General features: G+C 36.7%; 4 protein-coding genes and 1 pseudogene across 15 annotated transcripts; 4 read left to right on the top strand and 1 right to left on the bottom strand.

Moving 5' to 3' along the window:
- Window positions 1-386: 386 nt before the first annotated feature.
- LOC148923975 (uncharacterized) lies at window positions 387-2,577 on the top strand. Its single transcript, XM_089061871.1, has 2 exons — window positions 387-1,178; window positions 1,264-2,577. The coding sequence occupies exons 1-2, from the start codon at window positions 439-441 to the stop codon at window positions 2,486-2,488; spliced, it is 1,965 nt and encodes a 654-aa protein (XP_088917997.1). The 5' UTR covers window positions 387-438; the 3' UTR covers window positions 2,489-2,577.
- Window positions 2,578-5,063: 2,486 nt separating this feature from the next.
- LOC125207563 (putative late blight resistance protein homolog R1B-16) lies at window positions 5,064-14,657 on the bottom strand. Of its 10 annotated transcripts, none has more exons than XR_016132966.1 (5): window positions 11,757-13,919; window positions 11,206-11,570; window positions 11,020-11,087; window positions 10,818-10,939; window positions 7,895-8,896 (listed from the first exon to the last, which is right to left on the bottom strand). XR_016132966.1 is itself a non-coding variant. In XM_089061867.1 (4 exons), the coding sequence occupies exons 2-3, from the start codon at window positions 13,837-13,839 to the stop codon at window positions 11,026-11,028; spliced, it is 2,628 nt and encodes an 875-aa protein (XP_088917993.1). In that variant the 5' UTR covers window positions 13,840-13,855; window positions 14,401-14,657; the 3' UTR covers window positions 5,066-5,296; window positions 11,020-11,025. The 10 variants fall into 10 exon arrangements, 5 of the variants coding, with proteins under 5 accessions (XP_088917993.1, XP_088917996.1, XP_088917995.1 ...); XR_016132968.1 differs by having other exon boundaries at window positions 11,273-11,570; XR_016132965.1 differs by lacking the exons at window positions 7,895-8,896; window positions 10,818-10,939 and adding an exon at window positions 5,064-5,296.
- On the top strand, window positions 7,141-9,348 carry LOC125204583 (uncharacterized; annotated as a pseudogene). Its single transcript, XR_016132969.1, has 2 exons — window positions 7,141-7,977; window positions 8,064-9,348. The product of XR_016132969.1 is annotated as an uncharacterized LOC125204583 (transcript).
- Window positions 14,658-16,035: 1,378 nt separating the features above from the next.
- On the top strand, window positions 16,036-18,320 carry LOC125207503 (mediator of RNA polymerase II transcription subunit 31-like). The gene is made up of 5 exons (XM_048106879.2): window positions 16,036-16,190; window positions 16,265-16,362; window positions 17,379-17,475; window positions 17,672-17,750; window positions 17,915-18,320. The coding sequence occupies exons 1-5, from the start codon at window positions 16,150-16,152 to the stop codon at window positions 18,182-18,184; spliced, it is 585 nt and encodes a 194-aa protein (XP_047962836.2). The 5' UTR covers window positions 16,036-16,149; the 3' UTR covers window positions 18,185-18,320.
- A 769-nt stretch (window positions 18,321-19,089) lies between these two features.
- LOC125207375 (omega-amidase, chloroplastic-like) lies at window positions 19,090-21,417 on the top strand. Of its 2 annotated transcripts, none has more exons than XM_048106679.2 (10): window positions 19,090-19,254; window positions 19,357-19,473; window positions 19,552-19,773; window positions 20,187-20,280; window positions 20,361-20,435; window positions 20,552-20,630; window positions 20,712-20,727; window positions 20,863-20,943; window positions 21,038-21,120; window positions 21,191-21,417. In XM_048106679.2, exons 1-10 carry the CDS (start codon window positions 19,237-19,239, stop codon window positions 21,255-21,257), a joined length of 852 nt encoding a protein of 283 aa, XP_047962636.2. In that variant the 5' UTR covers window positions 19,090-19,236; the 3' UTR covers window positions 21,258-21,417. The 2 variants fall into 2 exon arrangements, with proteins under 2 accessions (XP_047962636.2, XP_047962635.2); XM_048106678.2 differs by having other exon boundaries at window positions 20,169-20,280.
- The last annotated feature ends 6,009 nt before the right edge of the window (window positions 21,418-27,426 follow it).

Genomic DNA, 27,426 nt, shown 5'->3' with positions numbered 1-27,426 from the left:
CATAAAATCCCATGGCGAAAAGCAAATGTTACATATTTAATGGGACGGAGGGAGTATAATTTTACTCTCCATGACTCTATTCATGATCAACACAAAATTCGATGTCGCACTTTACAATCGGATTAATAGATATGATAAATTTTTACTTAGCAAGTCTCACTTACTGTCTTAGTATTCATCTTTTTCCTCTTTTTCTGCCAAAAAGAAGATTAAGTGATTACATGAAAAAGAAAAAGACAAAGACAAAATGCCAAAGAAAGAGGGAGAGATTCTTTGACTGATGTGACAGTTGAGTGATACAATATTCTTTGTTGTGGTTGGAAGTTTTGTTTGATTTTATTGTGCTAAATGTTGGCTATAAAATGTTTTGAGAGATGGGATAGATAGCATGTCATATTATTTCCAAAACTAGTTACTACTGCAAACAAAACACACATAATGAGTGAGATAGAAAAAATGATAGAGGTGGAGGAGGAGGAGAAGATGATTGATCATTGGAGCCACGAGCATCCACTTACTTCCGTGGGTACTGCAGGAAGAGATAGGTGTTATGGTTGTGAACGCTCATTTAGTAGCGGAGAGCAAGCTTATGGGTGCAGCATCCCGGGATGCAAGTATTCGAAGCTATTACACGAAGAATGTGCAGCGACGGTGAGAGAGATACGACATCCATTGCACACTCAACACATACTCAGTCAATGCCACTGTCAAGTATTATCGAGTTGCCTTATCTGCGAAGATATTATTCATAGCATTGGTTACAAATGTACAAGCTTGGGATGTGGATACCAGGTGCACCTTTTGTGCGCGCACGACAAGGGCGTGGTCGATGCAAATCACCCCGAGCATGAATTGAAGCTGTGGAGGAGAAGATGTTCCTTCAAGTGTGATGCTTGCGGCATCACAAGCTGGGGAAGTCCCTACACATGTATCAAGGGTGATTGCCAATATTGGATCCATGAGAGATGTGCTTCCCTGCCTCAAACTCTCAAAAGGGAAGACCATCATCACTCTCTTTCTCTCTCTCATTACATCCCTCTTGAATATTTCAATTTTAACTATAAATGTGATGTATGCAGCAAAATTTTGCGGCTCAAATATTGGATATATCATTGTGAAATATGTAGGTTTATTGTCCACATTCACTGCGCCTTCAACGAGCCGCTTCGCTTCACTGAGTACGATTTCTTACTACTACACCATTCATGCTATTACTTTTATATACAGTAGTACTAAATTATTATTGTTGTACTATTATGCAAGTGCATCCATCTGGAAAGACATAGTCCGTCTTCCAACTAATGAGGTGGTCGAGGAACTAATTACACCGTTTGTGATGAGACAAAGAGGAGGAGAAGGAACATTCATACCACCCATCATCATCCCTGCTGCTGCTGTTTTTGATGATGATGATGATGAGTTGGTGAATGCGAAATATGAGTTCCTTCATCACCAACATGAGCTCACTTTAGTCTCATCCACATCTCAACACCCTCAAATCCTAGGAGAAGAAGAAGATGAGGAGAATTATGGAGTGAGATCGGAATTGATGTGTGATGGGTGCATCACTCCTATATCTTCATCATCATCATCATCATCATCATCATACCACTATATGAGTTGCAGTGAATGCAAATACAATCTTCACGTGGTGTGCTTTCACTTGCCAGTTCAACTCTCCTCACTTCCACTCCATCAGCATGATGATCAACAGCTTGTCCTCCAATCTTGCGACAGACTTCGACCTTGGCGGAGGAAAATATGCAGGGTGTGTGAGTATCCTATGAATGGGCTGTTTTATAGTTGTATAATGTGCAACTTCGATGTCGATATCCAATGCGCTTGTATGCCGGATGTCGTACACCACGCAGCTCACCCCCGACATCTCCTCAAGCATGTGACCAACTGGGATGTAGAAAGAGATGTCAACTCATGCCGCTTGACGTGTGCTGCTGGATGTGACTACAACATAACCTATTATGATTGTTATAAGTGCTGCAACAGCTCATGTGATTTCATTGTGCACATTAGATGCGCTTTGCTGCCGGCATCAGTCAGCAGCCGTAGATGGGACAGGCACCACCCATTGCTGCTGACGTACGACGCCACTCTCAATCGTCCTGGCGATTTCTACTGCGACCAATGTGAAACACAAATGAATCCCAGAACTTGGATGTATCACTGCCGTACCTGCGATATATCCTTTCATCCTAAATGCTTTGAAACTACATCCGGCATTTATCGAAAGATAAAGTTTGGGCAGGAATATGATGTGAATGCAGAAACCCATCCACACCCTCTCACCTTTCAACTTCTCACCACAAAACGCCACTGCGACATTTGTCATTTTAATAATTATGAATGGCAAGGATTTTACTGTGCAGTATGCAACTTCTTCATTTGTTATTATTTCTGCGGGGAAGACATGATCGCAAAAGGGGACTTGAAGGCAGTTGATTTAGAGAAGTTATCTGTTTTAGATCATTAGTTCGTTCATTACCATGTATTCTTATGTTTGTGGTGTGCTATATTTAATTCAATAAAAGTACTACTATTTGTGTTACATTAAATATGAATGTGAAGGATTTTACTATGTAAAAATTATCTATTATGATTGTTACATGTGCAGCAAGAGCTCTTGTGATTTTATTGTTTAACTCAATAATTGAAACTGTATTGTTTCTTTCATAGCTGGCATTCATTACTTTTTATAAGAAAAAGCATGACTAGTTGTCGGTATAAAAGATAAAGGGTTCACTTTAAAATCAACAGAGGAAAAAGGACTTCTGAAGCCCATATCAACCTCCCCCGTGCTCTCTATATATCTGTTTGCACTCTTCATAGTTTAGCATAAAAATAAATCAAGTACTACTAAAAACAGAATCAAGTGAAATCCATACGTACCATGGCTCAAAGTTCAAATCGAATGTAGGGACTGTTCCTACACTCCTTTATTACTTCACTAGTATCCACTATATATTCAAGCCTTAGTAGAACTCGAATGGATACGTCCCCGTATATTTCCTCTTGTTTCTCTATTATCTTTAAAAGAGATCTGAGACTGAGACCATAAGTGTAGCTAGAAATGAAGTTAATCGATTCAAGAGTCGGAATCTCTGCAAGTTCTATAGGAATCTTGATAGGAACTCCGACCCAAACACCATAACTGATGATGCCGAGAGCGTACATGAGTCCGAGAGGGAAGAAGGGACGAGGAGCAACGATCATGATCAAGAAACAGAGCAAAGAAGCGATCGACGAAAGAGAAGAAGAATCTGCCAAATAGATATGGAGATTTTGTGACTTATTAGAAAGATATTTGATGTAATATTTTATTTGCCTTTTTGAACGTTGTAATTTAGAATTAAATCGAGTCAATCTTCTTGGGTTTTCTTCTTGATTCTTTCCCAAGTCGTAAGTCCGAATCAAGTAGGGGGAATTTGATAGAGACTCAATGCCAGAACACGTCCCAACCAGGCAACCTACCTCATCAACCCCAACTCAGGCAGATACAGCAGCAACAGCACCACAGCAGCAAACCAAGGCCCAAACCAAAAAAGACAACAAGATCAAGAATGTGCAGCCCACAAAGGAAAGACCCAAGAGGAACGCCCCGAAGCCCGCGAAATATCGCGACTGATGCATGAAGATCTGTTTTAAATTATTTCCCTTAATTTATGTTTTTGCCTTATTTTTGGAACGATTATTTTATAGCAAGATAGAGTCAAATCTTTTCGGGTTTTCTTCTTGATTCTTTCCTGAATCGTATTGTCCGAATCAAGTAGGGGGAATTCTATATAATAGAATTCCCATAGATCGAGTCTTTTGAGAATTAAAGTAATAAAATACTTTTTTGTCTCAACCCTAGTTTACAATCTTTTTTCTCTCTCGCCGTTTTTGTTCTTCAAGTTTGGAAATTACAGATTGTTCGAAGTGCTCTCCACCACGATAGGGTTCCTAGCCCTATCATCTGGTGCTTTACATTGAGTTCTCTTCCCCCGCAAATTCTCCGTCACACACGATGCCAGCCGAACCACACGCAACAGATGGCGACGATGCGCGCCAGAGTATTCAGTCCAGGAGATTGGACAGATGGTTTTTTATCTCACTATTTTTACTATTAGTACAAATATTTTTAATATTGTTTTATAATGATAAAAAATATTATTATTATTATTATTATTATTATTATTATTATTATTATTATTATTATTATTATTATTATTATTATTATTATTATTATTATTATTATTATTATCATTATTATTATTATTTCATAGTATTTTTTATCTCACGTAAAGATTCAACTTCCGTCTAAAATACAAAGCAGTACCAACACAAAGAATTATATTTGGACATTTCTAATTGTTTGATCCACCAATTATTCAAGTTAAGCCACTGTTATTTATTACTAGTATACAAATTTATATAATTTCTTATTTATTAAACAACGAAAAATCTTATATGTGCATAGATTCACATGAAGCACATATTTCTTATCTTGTTTTACATATCTTCTCATATCTAACCTTTCTAATCAAACGGGCTAAAAGAGTTGACTCCATCTAAACACAAATGACATAATCTATTAACTAAAATGCAAAGAGCCTTTTGCATAAATTTGTCAATTTAACCTAATATTCGTAGACTAAAAGAGTTGACTCCATCTATGCAAAGAGCCTTTTGCATAAATTTGTCAATTTAACCTAATATTCGTAGACTAAAATAGTTGACTCCATCTAAACACAATTTTACCTAAAATTAACCTAATTCACTCCCAAATTAAAATTTGTAACTATCAATTTAACCCATGCTTTCATTTCATTCCCCAATCTCAACTCTCATAAACCCTATTCCCAAATTTGATGAATTCATCTTGATTCAACAAGAATTCGAAACCTTATTAATTCCATTCACAAATACTTTTATCTAAGTATTTCCTTTTAATCATTCCCTTTCTTTCTTTTAATTGCTATCTTGAATCTGGATTGATGAAGTAATGTTGCTGAGAATACATGGTAAATGACAAGACTCTTTTAAACATGCACAACCCCATGTGGTTCAACTCTCTTAATACATGGAAAAGAAATGATAAAGAAAGCACGCAACGGAGCTTATAACCACGCTCAACACAATGAAAGGACTTTAAAACAAGTAAAATAACATTACCAACCTTACGCATAGTTGAGGAGACGCGTCAACATGGTTGATGGGCCTTACATGGTTCAAGGCTCAGCTGTCTCGAACGAGGCTTGTGTTGGTGGGCCTGGACTTCTTAAGCCTGTATCAACCTTATCTGTTCACACGCTTCATAGATTAGCCAAAAGTAGTATAAATCAAATACTAAAAACAGAATCAAGTGAAATCCATTTGTACTTTTATCTGTATTTTTATCCTCTTCTCTCCACAATTTTTCTCTAATTTTCCATCAAAACTAGTTGTCGTGGGGTCGGGAGGCGGAGCTGCCATGAGTCAGCGGCCAATCACGGAGCTTTCCGGCGGCACTCACGGACCGACTGTGGGGTCGGCCCCCACCTGGGTCCCCTTCGTTGAACTTATTATAGTACTTTGGAAATTATACTTATGCTATGAAAATATTGGGTGTTCGACTTTTAAATATAGATGCTCCAATCTGTTTGGGTTTGATTGAGAGTTTCATAAAAAACTATTCATTTTTAATAAATACTCCATGCATCCAATTATACTATCACCAACTTGAATTTGGCCCATGGTGATGTACCTACTTCAGTCCTTTGCACAAATACAGTATTCATTGTGGTGTGTAGGATAATATTACAAAAGTTTTATAGTGATTAAATATTTTTCATGCAGATTAAATATAAGGGCATTTGCAATGGAGGGGCGGCCACTAATAGTATTTCTTTAGCAATTTTTTTTGTCTTGTAAGTCTATATTTGGACACTGATGTAAGTCTATATTTGGACCCTAAACCCTAATATTCTATAAAGTTACAATAGTTTAATATGATTAATTTTTGCCTAAATCAGTAGTACCCCGTATAACATAACTTATTAGTAGTATTAAATGTGAGGAAAAATGACTCTCAATAGCATTAAGATATTATTGAGCTGGGGGAGTGATCAATCGCTAACTTTCTTAAGTTGCTAACTTGCTAACTCATCAACGCAGTGTATTAAAAATGTCAACACAATGACCTTAAAATGTCAACACATAATTTTGTTGAATTTCAATATAATGTGTTGATATTATGTGTTGACATTTTACTGTCATCGTATTGACATTTTTAATGCACAATATTGATGAGTTAGCAGAGTTAGCAATTTAAATAGTTAGCAATATAACGCACCCCTATTGAGTTGAATCCAAAAGCAAAAGCAAAAGAGAAATTCAAATCGTGAGAAAAGCAAAAGATAAATTAAAGAGAAAGAGAAAGAGAAGAACTCAAGACAAATACAAACTTTAAGAAAAGCAAAAGACAAAGAGATAAAAGGAGATTATGTAATTGAATTAATTAGTTGTGAAGTTTTGTACTCTACTACTCCATGATTCTTCTATTCCATTAGCAAAGATTAAATGTAAATATTTAATGTTATTTACAACTCTAATTAATTGTCTTTTGTTATATTACTTAATAGCCTTTAGTATTATAATTTTACTCTCCATGACTCTATTCAATCCTTACCACTAAATTAGAATATTTACTTGATCAACACAACATTCTCTTTCACGCTTTACAATTCGATTGGTATAATTGATACTCCCCCATCCCAGAAAAATATGAACTATTTTTTTTTCGTCCGCCCCTTAAAAATATTATGAATTTTTTAAGGTGAAATTCATTCTCCATTAACAATACTTTAAAAACCTTCTTTCTATCTCTCTTACTTTTTCAATTATGCATTAAAATCCGTGTCGAACCACATGTTCATATTCTTCGGGGACGAACAGATTAGAATTTTTACTCACCAAGTCTTAATTAATTACTGTCTTAGTATTCCTCTTTTTCAACAAAAAAGAAGATTGGTGATTACATGAAAAAGAAAAAGACAGAGACAAAATGGCAAAGAAAGAGGGAGAGAGTCTTTGACTGATGTGACAGTGGAGTAATAGTACAATATTCTTTGCAGTGGTTGGAAGTTTTGTTTGATTTTATTGTCGGTTTGAGGTAAATGTTGGCTATAAAATGATTTGAGAGATGGGATAGCATCTCATATTATTTTCAAAACTAGTCACTACTACAAACAAAACACATATAATGAGTGAGATAGAAAAAAAGAGAGAGATGGAGGATGAGGAGAAGGAGATGATTGATCATTGGAGCCACGACCATCCACTTACTCTGGTGGATACCACTGGAAGAGATAAATGTTATGGTTGTGAACGTTCATTTAGTAGCGGAGAGCAAGCTTATGGGTGCAGCATCCCGGGATGCGAGTATTCGAAGCTATTACACGAAGAATGTGCAGGGACGGTGAGAGAGATACGACATCCATTGCACACTCAACACATACTCAGCCAATGCCACAGTTATATGCGATGTCATATCTGCAAAGAGCCTACCTTTAGCATTGGTTACAAATGTACAAGCTCGGGATGTACATTCCAGGTGCACCTGAGATGCGCGCAAGACAAGGGCGTGGTCGATGCAAATCACCCCGAGCATGAATTGAAGCTGTGGAGGAGAAGATGTTCCTTCAAGTGTGATGCTTGCGGGATCACAAGCCGGGGGAGTCCCTACACATGTATCAAGGGTGATTGCCAATATTGGATCCATGAGAGATGTGCTTCATTGCCTCAAACTCTAAAAAGGGAAGACCATCATCACTCTCTGTATCTCTCTTCATACATCCCACCTGAATATATCAAATATAATTACAAATGTGATGTATGCAGCAAATATTTACCGCTCAAATATTGGATATATCATTGTCGAATATGTAGGTTTATTGTCCACATCAAATGTGCCTTCAACAAGCCGCCTCCTCGCATCACTGAGTATGATTTATTTTTACATCATTCATGTCATTACTTTTATATATAGTAGTAAGTACTAACTTATTATTGTTTCACTATTATGCAAGTGCATCCATCGGGAAAGACATAGTCCATATTCCAACGAATGAGGTGGCCGTGGAACTAATTACACCATTTGTGATGAGACAAAGAGGAGGAGAAGGAGGAACGTTGAAACCACCCATCATCATATCTAATGATGAGTTGGTGAAAATGAAATATGAGTTCCTTCATCACCAACATGAGCTCACTTTAGTCTCATCCACATCTCAACACCCTCAAATCCTAGGAGAAGAAGAAGACGAGGAGAATTATGGAGTGAGATCGGAATTGATATGTGATGCTTGCATCACTCCTATATCTTCATCATCATACTACTATATGAGCTGCAGCGAATGCAAATACAATCTTCACTTGGCTTGCTTTCATTTGCCACCTCAACTCTCCTCACTTCCACTCCACCACCACGCTTATCATCACTCTCTAGAACTCGATCATGCGACAAACTTCGACCTTGGGACAGTAAAAGATGCAGTGTGTGTAAGTATGAAACTAATGGGCTGTTTTACACTTGTACAGAGTGCGACTTCAACGTAGATGTCAAGTGTGCTTCTATGCCAGATACCATATATCATGCAGCTCACCCGCAACATCTCCTCAAGCATGTGACTCATTCGGATCTACGCAGGGTTATCAACTCATGGTGCTTGTCGTGTGCTGCTGGTTGTCACGACAACATAATCTATGATGATTGTTACAGGTGCAGCAACAGCTTATGTGATTTCATTGTGCACCTTAAATGCGCTGTGCTGCCGGCATCAGTCAGCAGCCGTAGATGGGACAAGCACCACCCGCTGCTGTTGACGTACGACGCCACTCTCAACCGTCCTGGCGATTTCTACTGCAACCAATGCGAAACACAAATGAATCCCAGGAGTTGGATGTATCACTGCCGCGCCTGCGATGTATCCTTCCATCCACGATGCTTTAAAACTACATCAAGCTACTATAGAAACTGCAAGTTGGGGCAGGAATATGTGATCACTGACGCAATTCATCCACACCCTCTCATCTTTCAACTTCTCACCACAAAACGCCGCTGTGACATTTGTCGTTGCAATGAGAATGAACACCAAGGATTTTACTGTGCATTATGCAACTTCTTCATTTGTTACTATTTCTGCGGGAAAGACATGATCGCAAAAGGGGACTTGAAGGCAGTTGATTTAGAGAAATTATCTGTTTTAGATCATTAATCGCTCATTACAATGTGCTATGTTACGTTTAATTCAATAAAAGTACTACTATCGTACTATTTGAATTACATTAAATATGAATGTGAAGGATTTTACTATGTAGAGTTCAATGTAGATATCAGGTGCCCACAACTTATTCTATAAGTTTTAAACTCGAAATGGGCTAACTTAACATCCGTGTGAGACATATAAAATTTTATCATTATTTTTATTAGTATAAATAATTTTATTATTGTTTTATAAGGATAAAAAAGTATTATCATTCTTTCATATTTTGCATCTCACGTAGATTTAATTGATAGAAATTCATGGGTTTCATCCCAAAACCAATTGGTAATAGGAGAAGGGGACAGTTATATGTTATATTTTTAGTTTCAATTGCCAACACCCTCCCTCACCTTGAAGGAACCTTGAAGGAGTTGGACTTTTTTCTAATCGATTGGATGATCGGCCCGATTTTTTTTCGATCGGTTGGACCACTTGGCCCAAATACCCAAATTTTTAAGTCGAGATATACTGCTGGATCAGTTATTTTTTCGGTTTTGTCCCAGATATACTGCTGGGTCAGTTAAATTCAACCCACAGTCGGTGACCCGCTTTGATACCATGATAGAAATCCATGGGTTCCATCCTAAAACCAATTGGTAATAGGAGGAGGGCCCATGAGACTTATATACTAGTTTCAGTTTTCTTTTGACACCGATGTGGGACAATTATATGTTATATTTTTAGTTTCAATTGCCAACATTAACTCCATCTAAAATGCAAAGGACGTGTTTGATAAGATAGCAATACCAAAATAGATAATTATATTTGGACATTTGTAATTGATATCATATTTAAGCTTAAGTAAAATCTCAACATAAGACAACGTCCGCCTTAATCTTGCCATAATTATAACTTTAATCATGTTTATGTAACGCACCAATTTGACGAGTTAAGTCACTGTTATTCTATACCAATTTACATAATTTCTTTTTTAATCAATCAACAACGAAAAAATCTTATCTATGCAAATATCGATAAGGATCTCGTCTTATCTTGTCCCACCTTTCTTATCAAAAAAAGTTAATTCCATCTAAACACTAACGACATAATCTTTTAAATATTCCTAAAATAAAAAGAAAGCCTTTTGCATAAATTTGTCAGTTTAACCTAATATTTGTAGACTAAAATTAATCTTCTCTCAAGATTACTAATTCACTCCCCAAATTAAAATTTGTATCAATTTTACCCATGCTTTCATTTCAGTCCCCAATCTCTACTCTGATAAACCCTATTCCCAAATTTGATGAATTCATCTTGATTCCCCAAGAATTCGAAACCTTATTAATTCCATTCACAAATACTTTTATCTAAGTATTTCCTTTTAATCATTCCTTTATCTAAGTAATGTTGCTTAGAATACATGGTAAATGACAAGACTCTTTTAAACATGCACAACCTCATGTGGTTCAACTCTCTTAATACATGGAAAAGAAACGATAAAGAAAGCACGCAACGGAACTTATAACCACGCTCAACACAATCAAAGGACTTTAAAACAAGTAAAATAACATAACCAACCTTACGCCTAGTTGAGGAGACGCGTCGACATGGTTGATGGGCCTTGAATGGTTCAAGGCTCAGCTGTCTCGAACGAGGCTTGTGTTGGTGGGCCTGGACTTCTTAAGCCTGATCAACCTTATCTGTTCGCACGCTTCATAGATTAGCCAAAAGTAGTATAAATCAAATACTAAAAACAGAATCAAGTGAAATCCATTCGTACCATGGTTCAAACTTCAAATCGAATGTAGGGACTGTTCCTACACTGCTTCATTAATTCGCTGCATTCATCTGCACATTGCACTCTATATTTAAGCCTTAGTAGAATTCGAATGGATACGTCTCCGTATAGTTCCTGCGTCTCTACTATTTTTAAAAGTGAATTGAGAGCATGAGTGTGGCCAAATACGAAGTAAATCGATCCAAGAGTCGGAATCTCTGCAACTTCTAGAGGAATCTCCTGCATGTAATACAACCTTCTAAGAACAAGCTTCTCAAGGCGCGGAAAGTGGGATCCCTCCATCTTCCATTCTACTATAGTCGACCGCGAAATCTCCAAGAACTTCAGGCGGCTGAACTGCCCTTCAACTGTTTCCCACTTCCATTCTTCGAAACTGCCACTATCGAGCCTGAGCTTCTCAAGATGGGGCAAAACACCCATCATTCCCAACACTTGTTGGCTAAACTTGGAGTAGTGCAATCCAAGAGTCAGCTTCTTGAGCGAATGAGGGAAGTTAAGGCTCTGTCCATCCATTCTTGATACTCCCTCCGTCCCTGAAAAGTATGAACATTTTGTTTGACACGGGTTTTAATGCATAATAGGTACAGTAAGAGAGATAGAAAAAGTTTTTAAAGTATCGTTAGTGGAAACTGAGTCCCACTTCATTAAAGGTGAAAAGGTTTCCAAAATAAGAATTTTCGTACTTTTCAGGGACGGGCTAAAAAGGAAAGAGTTCATACCTTTCGGGGGCGGTTGGAATATAACGAACTTCAGCGACTCGAGTTTATCTAAAGAGACTAGATTCTCGACTTGCAGCCTTTCGTCGAATTCATTGTAGTACACTCCCAATTTCTTGATATTGGGAATTCTCTTAACCACATCTTCGCTGCACTTGAAGTTTGTTATCCTCTTCAGCGAGTGCAAGTTTTGTAAGACACAACCACCATCGTCGCCATTGTCATCAGCAGCAGCGTGACCAACAGGAGGATCGGGGAGATGGACATACTTGACCTGAATATGCCTCATATGAGGCATGCACCAAATCTCAGCTGGCAAGGAAAATTTCGAGCCGTTGCCTTTGATGATCAAAGTCTCAAGATTCCAAAATCGCTGCATTGAAGGAAATACGCTCTCCTCCTCCAGAGACAGGTCAGTAACGTGCCGAAGATTAACTAACTGAAGCATCGTTTCTTGATAAACGAAAGGCTTCGTAGATTGAATGATCCTTAGCCATCTCAATCTTAGCGATGGTGGTTTTCCGTCCTGGCCCCAAATCAGAGAACGGGTTTGTGGCATGGACTGCAGGGCATGCTCAACTTCCTCCATTGACGTGGTCGGAATAACAATGCCGCGTCGCGCATTTGTTTCGTCCTCTCCATCCACAAAACTGTAAAACCTCTCCTTCCGAGCTTCTCTCAAGCAGAAGTCTCTCAACAAATCATGCATTTTGCACTCCTTGATGCCTCCAATACTCCCTATCTTGTGAACTAAAACAAGATTTCTATCGGCAAGCTCTTTCACATACATTTTCCCCACCTCTTTAGAGCTCTTCCCACTTACCGGTTTTATAAATCCTTCCGCAATCCATAACCTAACAACCCTAGAGGCATGAATCACCTCGTCTTCGGAGAAGATTCCCATATAGAGAAAACATGGTTTCAAATGAACCGGCAATTGCTTATAGCTCAGGTGTAAGATTTTCAAGCAACGCTCGTCATCCTCTAAGTTCACAATTGGACTTAGGTTTTTCTCTATGTATTCCCAGAATTCGCTCGTATGTTCAGACTTGGACAGAAGTCCTCCAATCACAACAATTGATAAAGGAAGTCCCTTGCAACTTTTCGCAATCCTTTTCCCGATTTCTTCGAGATGAAGAGGGCAACTTTCCTCTGCGAACACAGTTTTAGAGAGAAGGTCCCAACTATGAGCCTCATCCAAAAGCCCCATCTCAAGACTACTACTTTTACTCGACAAATCAGATGCCAAATTTGATAGCCTAGTTGTTACGACTACTCTACTACCATTTTTATTGTTCGGAAAATAAACCCTAACTCTGTCCCATGCTTGAATATCCCACATATCATCCATTACAACCAGGTATCTTCTACCAAAAAGATGTTTATGCAACTTTTCTCCTAATTCACCCACACTTGAATGCTGATCATTACCCAATCCAAGAATCTCTGCTAGAATTTGTGTAACACTATATTCTTGAGAGATGGTAGCCCAAGAACAAGTATGAAAATGCTCTGTAATAAGACGCTCCTGATAAATAGCTCGAGCAAGAGTCGTCTTACCCGTTCCGCCCATTCCTGCAATGGGAATGATCAGTAGATCGCGGCAATCAGAAGTGAGCTTATCCATCAGTTGAATTTTGACATCTTCGACTCCCACCATGGAAGACGATCTCTTTGAATCCGAATACGTCGAGTTTTCTTGAACATGATCTAGAACTCCGAGTCCCCTTTCAATCTCCATGGCTTCTTCTTCGATCAGATTCATGTCTTGTATCACCTTGTCTAGAGCTTGATACAAGGCCTCGAAGCTCATCTCTCCGCCATCACCTATGATCTGATCCACGATATGAGACTCGATTATGTCCTCAGCTGCATAAGCTGCATCTGCAATGCGAAGCTCCAAGGGATCGGCTTCTGGGCTGTAGCCGAGACGAGGGTTGTAGCGCCTGAGAAAATCTAGGAGGTGTGTGACTTTTTCAGTGAGGAAATGAGCTTGTTTGTGGTGGAGATTAATAGGAGGGCGAGGATGAAGACGAAGGTTATCTATGATATGCATCAGAGAAAGCAGAGCTGCATAAGCCGCCATGGTTGTAGGTGTGTTTCTTAAAAGTGGAATATGAGAGAAGAGCGTGAATGAGAATGCTACTGAATTCTCAAAATTTGGCCATATAATATGAGAGAAAAGTGCTCTAACTGTTCAAGATCAATTATTTTCTCTATTCTTATCAATTCAACTCAATAATTGAAACTGTATTGTTTCTTTCATAGCTGGCATTCATTACTTTTTACAAGAAAAAGCATGACTAGTTGTAGGTATAAAAGATAAAAGGCTATACTTTAAAATCAACAGAGGGAAAAAGACAAAGGGACTAGGACAATAATAGCAATCCACATATTATCATCTTCATGTACCTAAATTACATTTCTCTAATTCCCAAGAATACAATCAATTCCCATCAAATCAATGAAATAGTTGGAGAAAAATCACACAGAAGCTATAGTATTAATATAAAACCAGCACACATGTTGCAATTTATGCACAGAAAATGTTTGATGAAATGTTTGATCAAAAGTAATTTTGAGTGAAATGATAAACGAAATAGCATAAGGAATTCTACACGGAAGCTAAAAAAGGAGGAAGCCATACCAATTGCTGAAAATAAATTGTGTACAAATATCCAGTCTTTGAGTCATTTTATCGAACAGCTTCTGAGCATCAGCTACAACAAGACTACAGATTAGATTTGATCTCAGCTCGACGCATATTAGGACAGTTATACATGCTGTTGATGATGAGTTTCACAGGATCAGCACATCGAGAATATGAAAAATGAAATTCTTAGATTGAATCATGAGATTTTTTGCTTTGGAAGATTAGACTTTTTATACTGAAATTGATTCCACAAACATGGTTTCTGTAAGGTTATCTCCTACGGCGCCCTTCCTGTTCGCCCCTCGGGGACGGGCGACCCGACGGGCGCCATAGTGGGCGGGAAGGGCGCCCACGCCCGTCCCGGGTGCCCCTGCGACGAGCTCGCCCCTCCCGTCGACGGGCGAGTGGGACGGGCGCCACTGTGGCGAAGGTCGCCCGTCCCAACTCGGACGTCCGACTTTTTTTTTTAACTCTATAAATAGGGCTCCTCCAACGTATGTTTTTTTTAATGAAATTTTCGTATTTCCCGTTCGTATTTTTGTCGGATTATGTCTTCCGTGAATTTAAATTTTAATTGTGAATTAAAATTGTGGGAAGGGCGAGTGGGAGGGGCGAGTGGAAAGGGCGAGTGCAGTGGGAAGGGCGAGTGATGTGGCAGTGGAATGGGAGGGGCGAATGGTGACGTGGCATGGGAAGGGCGCGTGGGAGGGGCGAACGGGAGGGGCGCCACCGGAGACAACCTAACAATCATTCTAATAATGACGTCGACGTGGCATCCAATGGATTCATTTTAATTTCCACGTAGATTTTCTTATTTCTTTTGCTATTTAGAGCATCTCTAATGGGGCGGATGTCCCTCACCTTTCCCAACGGACTTCCACCTTCTGCCACGTCATAAGGACCTTCCACAGCACTGCCACGTCATAAGGACTTCTCACTGCAAAGTAGCGAACATCCTCGGACTTCCCGCAATTAAAAAAAATCACAAATTCACTAAATTAAACAATTTACGGAATTAAAATTTAGACACGAATAAAAAAAAATGCAACGATTTTATTTTATTTTTTAAAAAGCATACATATGCTTTGAATCTATATAGTTTGCCGCTAGCCGAACGGGGTCTCTCTGCCCGGTTAGCGAGTCAGGGGGTCAAGGGGGGAGACGTCATCCCCCGAGCCAGACGGTATGATATGTTTTTGTTTTAGGCCTTCATTTTCAACGATAATACATGCGTTAGAGTTTTTAAAAAAATCGTACCTATAGAGTTTGCAACGAGCCGTACATATAGAGTTTGTAAAAGAAAAATTAAAAATCGCATCGGAGGTCCGTCGGCATGCCACAATGGCGGACGTCTGCCCGCCGTCGCGACAGACGTCCCGAGAATGCCACGGATCTCCCGTGTCCGCTACGGACGTCTGCATCCATCCTCGCCGCGTCTTATGGCGGACGTCAGGCACGCTGATCCGACGCCCGCCGGGACGTCCGCGGCTGGAGATGCTATTAGGTAGTTTTAATTAGGAAAAAATTGATCAAGCATCTCATCAAACATAATTTTCTTATATTTTTTTCAGTTTTTATAAAAATTAATCGAAAATAAAAAAATCTAAATTTTAGGAAAATAAATCTATTCGCGAAAATCCATAGAAAAGGGAAAAACAATCGAAAAAAATTGGGGGAAATTACTCTCGACGAAATTAGCTCTATGAATTATAAACCCTAACACAATCCACTAGAAGCTCAGCCATGGCGTCCGATTCTGTCGAAGCAACAGATCCTCCTTCGCCGTAAGTCTCCTAATTTATTTCAGCTCCAAATTTTTCCGCCGGCACATATTTGATGAAAATTTGTTCGATTACAGGCCCAAAAATGTGTACAAGGATCCAGATGATGGCCGCCAGCGCTTCTTGCTTGAGCTTGAATTCGTCCAGTGCCTTGCTAATCCCACCTATATACATTGTATGTAACTCCTTCGCGCTTGCTATTTCTAATTGGAACACTGAATTTGTAGCTTGAGAAGTTGTTGGATCTGTTCTTCTTGTTGCGTGGAAAAGGTAGCAGAAATGCACCGCCCTGTATGAAATTCGAAGCTATAACTAAAAATTAAACGAGGGGAGAGATGATTTTGGGTAGTGTGAGGAGTGATTGGGAGCTGATTTTGCTCTTTTTGTATGATACTCGAAGCTGTTACCGAATATGAAAGATGACGAGGGTGAATTGATTGTGGTTATAGAAAGCTAGATTTTTGATGATTAGATGGGTTTAGGTTGACTGATGTGGTTAGTTTGAGAGGCCTTTTATCTGGAGTGAAGGTAGAGTTTGATCAAGCAAACAAGGTGCTCGAAGAAATGCAACAGAAGGGGGCGTTGCACATAGGCTGTGTACGAGAATATGTAATAGACGGATAATGTCTCTCAAGTGATTGTAAAATGGTTTTGATCCCATAAATGCTTGGACTGTGGTTTTAAAATCCTAGTTTTTTTACGTCTTTCTACTCTGTTTGTCTAAATTTATGGAGAGATCAGATATCTTGGAAAGTTTTTGGCAATAGGGTACCTGTTGGATGCGAATTGAGATTTTGTTGGAAATTATGCTAGGAATTTGATCTGTAGAGAATCTTTATTATTGACTGTTGTTTGCGCACTAGGAGTAATATGCTTCTCTGATTAGATATGCTAAGTATTTCCATATATGCTGCAGTTTTCCGTAACTTGGTTCATTCACTCCTTCACAATTTTTAATTGGTGGCAGTGACACTGCATACTAGTAGTATGCTACATTGCATTAGCCATTATCCCGTTGCTTAGATGATGGTGTATCTTAGAAAAAAATAAGTTAATGTCACTACATCTGATATCGTGTTATGAGTTTTCTGGCCCTCTATCTCTTTATATGTTGGTTGCACTAGGTTTGATTTAAGTGTTACAGTTATAGCTGGGCTCGGTTATTTGATTTCTGCCTTCATTCCAGTTCAGATTTAGCTCAAAACAGGTACTTTGAAGATGAGGCGTTTATCGGATACCTGAAATATCTTCAATATTGGCAAAGGCCTGAGTACTTAAAGTTTATTATGTAAGTTAATATTCTCCAAGTTCAAATCACCACTTATCTTGTGTCCGTTTTAACTTTTATATGCTTCGTGTTTGTGTTCATTAGCATTAGAGAAAACATAACACACTTGTCACTTGTCAGCTCTGCGCTTTGTATTCCAATTTAAATATAAGATGTACTTATGATTTTGAGATACTTCTGTCCGCTCTTTCATCAGGTATCCTCATTGCCTCTTCTTTCTCGAGCTTCTGCAGAATGCCAACTTCAGAAACGCAATGGCACATCCTGCAAACAAGGTTTAGCATTATGGACTTTTGAATTTCATATTCTTTTTTTCATGGACTGATTTTCCATTACGAAAGAGGCTGTTCGCGAAAAGATTGTCTCTGTCGGCTCAAAGTGTATAGACAAGTCTGTTTTAGGTACTAATCACCATTATGCATTCTGTGGTTGGTCGTAGGAATTGGCGCACAGACAGCAGTTTTACTTCTGGAAAAACTACAGAAACAACCGGTTGAAGCACATTCTACCGAAGCCACTTCCAGAATCTTCCGTTAGTGCAACCCCAGCTTCTGCAGCCCCTCCGGCATTGCCACCAACTACCATCCCAGCTGCGGCTTCCAGCATCCCTCCTACCCCTCCGCAGGCTCCATCGCCAATGCAGTATGGATCTACTTCCGTTAGAAATGACCCGAGAAATAGCGGGGTCGAGAAAAGGAAAAGAAAGTAACTTCCTCTGTTTTGGGGATATCAATAGTTAGATTATGTCCGTGAATATTCTGTAGAGATTAAAATGCAATGTGAGAATCTAAATTTGAACCCCAGAATGCGTTTTATCACTTTAGCGATTTTTACATTCTTATTCATCTATCAATCCACGTTTTATGTTTATATTGTAGGGGTGAGCATTCGGGTTTTGGTTCGATTTTTTGTCCGAACCAAAACCGAAAACCTGAATTCAGTTTAAAACTGAACGGAATCTGAAAAAATGAAAAACCAAAACTAAAAAACTGAAAACCAAACAACCTAACAAAACCGAAAAAAATGAAATTCTCAAAAAAACTGAAAAATCGAAAAAAAAATATGGAGAATATATTCATATAAATATATATTACATATTATATAAAATATAATAAATGAATACATATTATATTTAAATTAATACTAGATTAATTATATATAATATTATATCATATTTAAAATATAATTCGATTTTTCGATTTATTTTTTCGTTCGAACCGAACTGAAAAACCAAATATTTTGTACTCCTTTTTGAAACCGAACCGAATCAAAAAACAGAACTGAATTTCAAATTTTCGGTTTAATTCGGTTCAGATATTCGGTTTTCATTTTTTTCTCACCTCTATTTATATAGTAGTAGTATGTTCGTTTCTCCATCCAATATCATTGCAATTGCAAATGGTATTTTCATAAAAATAAATTAATTATGTGCATCATCTCCATTAATTTAAAATAAATATATAACAAAAATAAAAAAAAATATATACTACTACCAATTACTACTAAATTAAAATTGAAAGAAACTATTATAAATAAATTATAATGATTTAAAATTAAAAAATAAACATTAAAACTAAATAAAATAAATTTTAAAATTTCCCACCGTCAACCGCCCTACCCGCCCCCCTTCCCCTTCCCCATTTCCTCTCTGCAACTTGCCCTCTTTGTAATTGACGACGCAGGCGGTGTTCACCGGCGGCGACTCAGCGACGGCGATCGTTACTTCATCAAGCTAAGATCACGATTCATCATCAACTGAGGATGCAGGAAACCAGTAAGGTAAACATCAAAATTTGATACTAGCTAGTGTAAAATAAAATCAACAATTGCTCCTTCCATTAACATAACTGTGATCTTCTTATTTCCTGTGATCAACCGCAGCTGAAGATCGGGCTGTGTCAGCTATCAGTCACCTCAGATAAAAAAGTCAACAACGAGAAAGCACGAAGCTCGATCGAGCACGCTTCCAAGCAAGGCGCCAGATTAGTAGTCTTACCTGTAAATTCAGCGCTCGATTCATCTCGATTTATGCTCATTTGTTCCCCTTCGAAACTGATCTCCGCTATTGTGTTCAAGGAGCTGTGGAACTGCCCCAATTCGAGCGATTTCATCGCGCTATTTGCTGAGGATTTTGAGGATGGAGAAAGTGCTTCTTCGTTTAAAACGATGTCGCAAGCTGCTCGTGAACAGAAGGTAATTGTTGTTGGAGGTTCGGTTCCTGAACGGAGCGGTGATCGGTTGTACAACACTTGCTGTGTCTTCTCAAGCAACGGAGAATTGTTAGCTAAGCACAGAAAAGTAAGAATCTATTGATTTCTCAACCTTATTATACACTTTGAGATGCATATTTAGACTGTATTGATAGAGGGAATTGCATCAAAATAAACGAACCTTGGCTCGATTTGGCATATGAACTATAAATTCGACTTCAATTGTTTTCATTCTTCCCATAGATTTAAGGTTTAAGCCAATGTGGAGGCCGGAACGACATGAGAAAAATTGAAATTTCGTATACTTGTCGACTGGATTTTATATAGTTTATGTGCAAAACTAGAATTTCGTAAGTGGATCATGTACTTTTGGTGTATATAAGCCTCTCCTACCATATATCAAAATCTCGAACTCAAAGAAGTACCTCAACAGCTAGATGATCTAATATAGGACTCTTTGGAAACACGGTGTTGAGATGGCAGCGTGATAATTGCTTGCAGATACATTTGTTTGATATTAACATCGAAGGGGATATTACATTCCGTGAGTCGGATACATTTGCAGCCGGATCTGATCCTACAATAGTTGACACTGGTTTGATTGAAATTTCAAATCAATATTGCTTTAGTAGTTAGATGAAATCAAAACTGAATGCTATACCTCTCTCTCTGTAGAAGTTGGTTGTATTGGAATTGGCATTTGCCATGATATTGGCTTCCCTGAGCTTGCTATGCTGTACAGGGACAGAGGTTGGTTTTCGATCTCCCTCCCAATATACATTTTTCTCTAATTACTGAAATTAAACCAGTTTCTTAACTATTTATTTGTTTAGTTTCCATATTCTTGATCTGTGTGATATGATTAGGTGCTCATTTAATTTGCTACCCTGGAGCTTTCAACATTAGCACTGGCGAAGCACTTTGGGAACTCAAGCAACGAGCAAGGCAAGTATTCCCGTGTTCTCTTTTATCATGCTTCATCTTCTTATTTCCGTGCACTTACCAATCGATTCTTGGAACTTTCAGGGCACTTGATAACCAGGTATACTTGATCAGCTGATCTTACAAATGCTTATGCCAATTGTTGAACCGGAAATTTCTAAGAATTCCCAATTTTGTTTTAAAAACTGTTTCCACTCATGCTTGAAATGAACCCTCTATGAGTGTGTCGTCTCAGCTTTTCGTTGCTACTTGCTCACCTTCCCGTGATTCTGCTGGTTCTTACCCGATATGGGGCCATTCTACTCTTGTTAATCCGGTACTAGATCAAAAAACTCTCTATTTGCTGTGTAGTGCTCAAGAGCTTGTTGAAAGAAGATGTAATTTTGTTGTTTGCTTTCAATTTTGATCAGTTGGGTGAGATTGTCGCCACCGTAGGGCATGATGAGTCGGTTGTTGTTGCCGAAGTTGATTACTCTGTGGTTCGGATCACTAGGTATGAGTCGAATACTATTCTAGTTTTTTTTACTCTTACTCCATTTACTAAGTCGTTTTTACGTTGCTAGGGAGAGCCTTCCTGTTCTGAAGCAAAGGCGCGAGGATGTATATCAGTTCATTGGCATAAATGACTAATGTGTTTGTCTTCCCATGTGTAACATTTAGCAGTTGTTCGGTTTGATGGATTAGATCAGATTTAGTCTTATGAGTGTTGTTCGGTTGTGTAAATATGCAAGTAGAGTCGAATACTTAATCTATGGATTAGATATGAGCAGAGTCTCGTGAATTTTGTGAATTTTGTGAATTTAACTTAAAATTACGAAATGATAATAGAATTTGCTATATGCATTTAACTTAAAATTTTAAATTGATTGATATGAACAATAGCATGGAACTTTTCATTGCGTGGTAGGAACTTTATTTTATTTCACATAAAGATATTTTTAAATAGTAATAATTATATTAGGAGAGTAGTAAATATATTGTGATGGATGGTCCAGCCCATGATCATAGCAAAGGAGCTTTATAGCAATATAATGGGCTCTGGCCTAACTGTATGCCCAAACACTATAATAATAACAATAATACTTTAATAAATAATAATAATATCACACTATCAATATATCGAGTAATATGAGAAAAAAAAAAAAGTGTTCAGTTTAATAGATTACGTAGAAATCAATCTAATAAATATTTTTCGATTGTGTGAATTCATCCTGATATTTAATCTAGCGACAATTACATGTAGAATTAGTCATGGCTTTAAAATTAATCTCGAATAATCTCATGTCAATTTAGGCGGTGATTGGTTTGCAAAATTGTATCTGGGATTAAATTTATAGTGTGTTTGGTTCATGAGATTCGACCACACAACTCAATCCTAGATGGATAATCATGAGATAATTAGTCATAGCTAACCCCCTATGACTAAAATAATCTCACAACTCAATCCTAGATTGTATCTTGGTATTATTTTATCTTGAAAATCGAACACCACCTTAATTATCTTAAGTAGCTGAACACCAACTTAATCAATATATATACCTAAACACATGTATCTTGTAACAATTAATAATATCAATTATTGGAATCCTCATGCCCAATGAAAGTGACTTAGCATCAAGGCATGCCATTTGTTAAAAGTTTAATGTACAATAATATCTAATAAATAATCATTAAAATTCCTTGTTAGGTATACTCACAAATAATGCATAGCAAATTATTTCACTATGCATTGTATATTAGTCCTACTTAGTGGCAAGCAATGCATTAGAATTAGATATGTTGTATTTGTGCATGGTGTGTGTGTACAAACACTTACATATACATGCATGCTTACAAGAAGAAAATTTAAAGATAATGAAAGGCAAGATAAGATAATGACACTACTCTTTGTCGCACTATGGTTACCAAATTCTTGTGGTACCACAATTTTCTCAATCAAACATGAAAAGTATCCACAATTTTTTTTCTCATTACCTACCATATAATCAAATTCCAGGCACATCACAACAAACATGTATGAATAAAGACGAATGGATCGATATATTTCTTTGTCACAAAAGGGAAAGTAATATAGGCAGCAGCGAAGCCAGAATTTTAATGTTGGGGGCCCAACCAACTCTTCAAGGTTGTGAGATATTTTTGTTTCGTCTTCGCCAAGAACTGATGCGACTTAAGTTGAGATTGCGACAAAGATGGATAATATGTGCGAAATAACTTTAAAAATTGAATTCACTAATAAAATTCATAAGATACATTTATGGATCTTTTAGAATTTTATGGAACAAAGACTAAGGATAAATTGTACCTTTGAAGCTAAAACAATAATAAACATAAAAAATACTAAACATTGCAGCCTATAGGATTCGAATACAGTACTTAACAGTAAAAAGGCCGAGTTGACAATCACCTGAGCTAAGTGTACGAAATTAACTTATGAATATATGTATTTATAATATAGTAAACATCAAAATTGGTGGGGGGACTATTGACTTTCACAATAAAAAAAGATAGGATAGTCCAAAACTAAGAAAACTGAGGCAATTGAAGGTACCATGAAAATAGCCTTACTTGAAGTCGACTTTTCTTAAATTCTCAAGTCACTGTCGAAAATTATCACTAACTATTCTTGACAAATTTTCAAAACTAAAAAAATCGACCAATGATATATTTGCATAATGTGTTGTAATTTTGATTAGTAATTTTTTAAAGTCTCTATCAAAATTTAACAAGCGATATATTTAGTGTGTTGTAATTTGACTTTTAGGCAAAAATAAAAGGACATGTCAACTATTATTACTATTTTTAGGAAGTTAATTAAAATTCCATCATATATTTCTTGACTAGGACAATGTCCTATTCCTACCCCAAAAAATATTAATGACGCATGAAACTACGTAAGTACTCCCTCCATCCCCAAGAGTAACATTTTGACCGGACACGAATTTTAAGAAATGTAAAGAAAAGTTGGTTGAAAAAATTAGTGGAATGTGGGACTTACTTTTATATATTGATTTTATAATAAATGTGAGTGAAATGAGTCAGTGGAATGTGATATCTACTTATCATTTATGGTAAAAATGAAGCGCTACTCTTAATTGAGGATGTCTCAAAATGAAAATTAATAACTCTTATTGGGGGATGGGGGGACGGAGGGAGTAGCTATTTATATATTAAGAGAAACATGTTTCACATGGCTAAATCACAATTAGAAGGAAATATCATGTGTTAAAAAATTCAAATTTGTCATTAGGTTTAGAACCACTTCTTTTTCCCCTACAATGAAAAGAAAAGGTATTTTGTCTGGCTATAAATCAAATCAAATCAAATTGTACAAAATCTTCTTGGGATCAACAAAAAAAGAAAATTCTCCATAAATCTTTTGATTTCTTTACATCTTGCTACTAATACAACTTTTACTAAAGCTGTGATGTCTCTTCTTTCTCTGCCCCTTTTTTCTTCTCCAATATCTCACAAGTTTCAATTATTGTCAAATAATTTTTGTATGGGTGGACAGATTTGTAAAATAAAATTTTGCAATGGCTACAAAGAGGTTATCAAAGAATAGTAAAACCATATGAGGTATTTGGTCTAATTTATGAGTTAGACTTAATATAAATATAGATTAAAAGGGGTCAAACGACCCATTAATACTCCATAAGGACTGCAAAATTTACTCCCTCCGTTCTACAGTAGTAGAGTCATTTCATTTTGTGCACTCGTTTTGAAAAATTAATTATAAATAGTTAAAATTGAGAAAAAATAAAGTAAGAAATAGAATACTATATATAAAACTCTTCTCTACATTATTCTCTATCTTACTTTACTCACTCTCCACTTTAACTTAATCATTTTTCAAAAACGAGTGCAGAAATAAAATGACTCTACTACTGTGGAACAGATGGAGTATTAAATTCAATTTTTTTAATTGTTGTGGGCCAATGAACGGTGCGGTAGCTCTCCTTAAAGGTTTGGACTTCACTTTTCTTTTTGGTATGTCATCTACTGTCGATGAGGGGAGAAATTCATAATTTCTAGATAAACTCGTTTGAATTTAAATCAAAAAAAAATTGCAATAATTTCTTAATTTCTCTCAACAAGCATCTACCAAGTGAGGGGTAACTATAAGGAGGAGGCACACTCTCATCTCCACATAAAATAATTAATAATTTCTAGATAAACTCGTTTGAATTTAAATCGAATTGCTAAATAATTATAGGTGAAATTTGGTGATAGAGTTTACTTTTTTTATTAAACCCACCCTATAATTACGGTACCAAGAAAGACACACGTGCGAGTGATACACGCGCCACTCTCTAATTGGCTGCCACTAATTAACGGAAAGGGCCCACGTGGCGTTAATATAGCCAGCACACGTGTACACGCCCGACACGTCTGGGCCCATATGGACCAGCCCACCACGTGCGCCCAAAAGCCTTGTGGGCTTTCAAATAGTTTTTCAGTTGAGGCTGCCAGTTCATAGGTGGGCCCATACCAAATATTATTTGTAAATATACTTACATTAGTAAATTTTAATTAATTTCTTTGTTGTTTTACTAGTGTCATACTCCCATTCCCAAATTATATTGTTAGTCTATTAGTTAAAATACTTTTTGTTATTTACACACATTTAAAATATTACTCCCTCCGTCTCATGTTACTCGCACTTTTCATTTTAGGCCGTAATTTTGGGATTGAGTTTTTAGTGTAATTAAATTAGAATTTGTCAACAGCCTTTGTCCTAGCGGCAAAGAGCTTAGACCTCAATGTATGAGGTGCCGAGTTCGAGCCCTCTTAACCTCAGTTGTAATTTCCTCATTTCATAGGAGTTTATATATAATAAAAAGAAAAAAAAATTACAAATTTAAGTATAATGAGACATCACTTAATAAAGGATCTCTTCATTTAATCTAATATATGAATTAAATGCATTAATTCTAACTTAAACTATAAATAGTGTAAGGAGTTTGTGAAGAGCTGAAAACCAACGGTGCAAGTAACATGGGACGGAGTGAGTATTTGATTAATCACAAATAGACCATTTGTCATTGCTTTTAAACATTTAATTCTAAAAGAAATAGGCCAATATATATCGGATGCATGGCAGGAGTATCATGAAGAAAATAAAATTGATTTAATTTGTTTTTTTAATTAGAAATGATATTTTAGGTTTTATTTTTATGAGTGGTTGTGTGAGTATATATGAACCACTAAACGCTACATGACAAGGTTTACATTATTTAAAATCAATAAATATGGAGTAATTGTTATGTGGTGTGAGTTAAAAGAATTTGGATATTCAGTTATGTGAACAAACAATGGGAAACTTCAAACTTCCATTCAAATTTGGAACTCACATTGAATTACTTTTTCAAAATTTTCTTGCGATGAAGTATAAAAGCTTCCCTACTCACCATTATTTGTTTATTAAATATCCAAATTCTTGAAACTCACACCACATAAGAATTCCATTTATTAATTCAAAATTGCAACAAGAATTCAATTATTCGTAGCCATTATCATAAAAAAATAAATCACAGTCACTATCATACTATTCATGACTTTATCAACATGGCCAAAGTTGAGTTAAAACCACTAATCTCACATTTTGGAATTAAATGGCTCTCGTATACAAATACAATGATATAAAATAAAATAAAAACATTTAGTAATGAATCCATTTAAAATAGATCCCAACTAGTATTGAATTAGACATGTCATATTCAAGTTCCCTATAAGAGAAGGCAAATCATCAACGAAGAATAAGTATAGTCTACTTCAACCATCCTTTTCTTTTTTTGACTTTCCCATGAACATCCATACACAAAAATTTATTCCCATTTTAATACTTAATCATGTAAATATAAGTTTTTAATTTGATGCAAAACTAAACACATCCCACATCTATACATGGATAAATGTTCAAAGGCATAAATACGATCCAAAACAGATAAATTTGCAAGTTTAATAAATATTTTTCGCGTCAAAGAAAAACACAAAATATTTTAATATAGATAGTATTTTTTAGTAGTATTTACACAATTATAAATTACACGTGCATGACGCAAACGTGTGGGGAATCACCAATATTGGAGATATAGATATAAATGCAATTCAAGAAATGAGACAAGAAAACTATGTATCAATGGGTTATTGTGTAGTCATCGACCCCTTATGCACCCTTATGAATAGACAAAAATTTTAAGAGTGGTTACGATTCCAATTATTGTAGGAACGAAAAAATCAATGACAAAGAGAGATAAGAAAACTCAAATGTAGCCACAAAAATTATCGAAAAATGGTGTAACATAAGACGCATGTAAATTCTTGAAACTGCCGACTAGTGTACCAGATGATACATTTATATTTACGAAAAACAGACGACTGAAACAGTTTAGGGTTATGGTTTACCTTCGTAGGTTTTCTGTTTATGTTTGTTGTTGTTTTCTCATCTTTCGTGTACTTTTGGTGTTTGTTTTGGTATGATTTATTTTCATGGCTTTTTCTTCTTTTTAGTTCGTTCCGTTGCTAGTTGTTTTGTCGTGTGTTTTGCGAATGTTATTCGGAATTTTGTAACACATCTAAAACAATAAAAATTGAACAATTAAAAAAATAAGTTTAATAAGTTTTGTGACATTAATTATGCACGGTTGGTAAAGAAAAATTTGCCCTCAAATTTGTGAACAGTGATTGTAACAACTCAATCTGGATGATGAGACATGTATATTAAAATACGATAGTTGCAATTCAGAAATGGACTAACCAAATTGGACATGTATATGGAGTTGATTTTGATTGTAGC

This window comes from Salvia hispanica, chromosome 6, assembly GCF_029641045.1.
Source record: "Salvia hispanica isolate PSC_SH4W2 chromosome 6, Shi_PSC_v1, whole genome shotgun sequence".
Taxonomy (NCBI): domain Eukaryota; kingdom Viridiplantae; phylum Streptophyta; class Magnoliopsida; order Lamiales; family Lamiaceae; genus Salvia; species Salvia hispanica.
Note: the sequence above shows the minus strand (reverse complement) of the source record. Positions and strands in the feature narration are given on the sequence as shown.

Bases quoted from the DNA above. Each gene is read 5' to 3' on its own strand.
- LOC125207375 (XM_048106678.2), top strand. The intron at 20,436-20,551 runs GTTGGTTTTCGA...TGATATGATTAG, and splicing joins TATGCTGTACAGGGACAGAG to GTGCTCATTTAATTTGCTAC. The intron at 20,944-21,037 runs GTACTAGATCAA...AATTTTGATCAG, and splicing joins ATTCTACTCTTGTTAATCCG to TTGGGTGAGATTGTCGCCAC.
- LOC125207503 (XM_048106879.2), top strand. From the start codon at position 16,150: ATGGCGTCCGATTCTGTCGAAGCAACAGATCCTCCTTCGCC. The intron at 16,363-17,378 runs GTATGTAACTCC...ATTCCAGTTCAG, and splicing joins TAATCCCACCTATATACATT to ATTTAGCTCAAAACAGGTAC. The intron at 17,476-17,671 runs GTAAGTTAATAT...CTCTTTCATCAG, and splicing joins GAGTACTTAAAGTTTATTAT to GTATCCTCATTGCCTCTTCT.
- LOC125207563 (XM_089061867.1), bottom strand. From the start codon at position 13,839: ATGGCGGCTTATGCAGCTCTGCTTTCTCTGATGCATATCATAGATAAC. The intron at 11,571-11,756 runs GTATGAACTCTT...CATACTTTTCAG, and splicing joins ATTCCAACCGCCCCCGAAAG to GGACGGAGGGAGTATCAAGA.
- LOC148923975 (XM_089061871.1), top strand. From the start codon at position 439: ATGAGTGAGATAGAAAAAATGATAGAGGTGGAGGAGGAGGAGAAGATG. The intron at 1,179-1,263 runs GTACGATTTCTT...CTATTATGCAAG, and splicing joins GAGCCGCTTCGCTTCACTGA to TGCATCCATCTGGAAAGACA.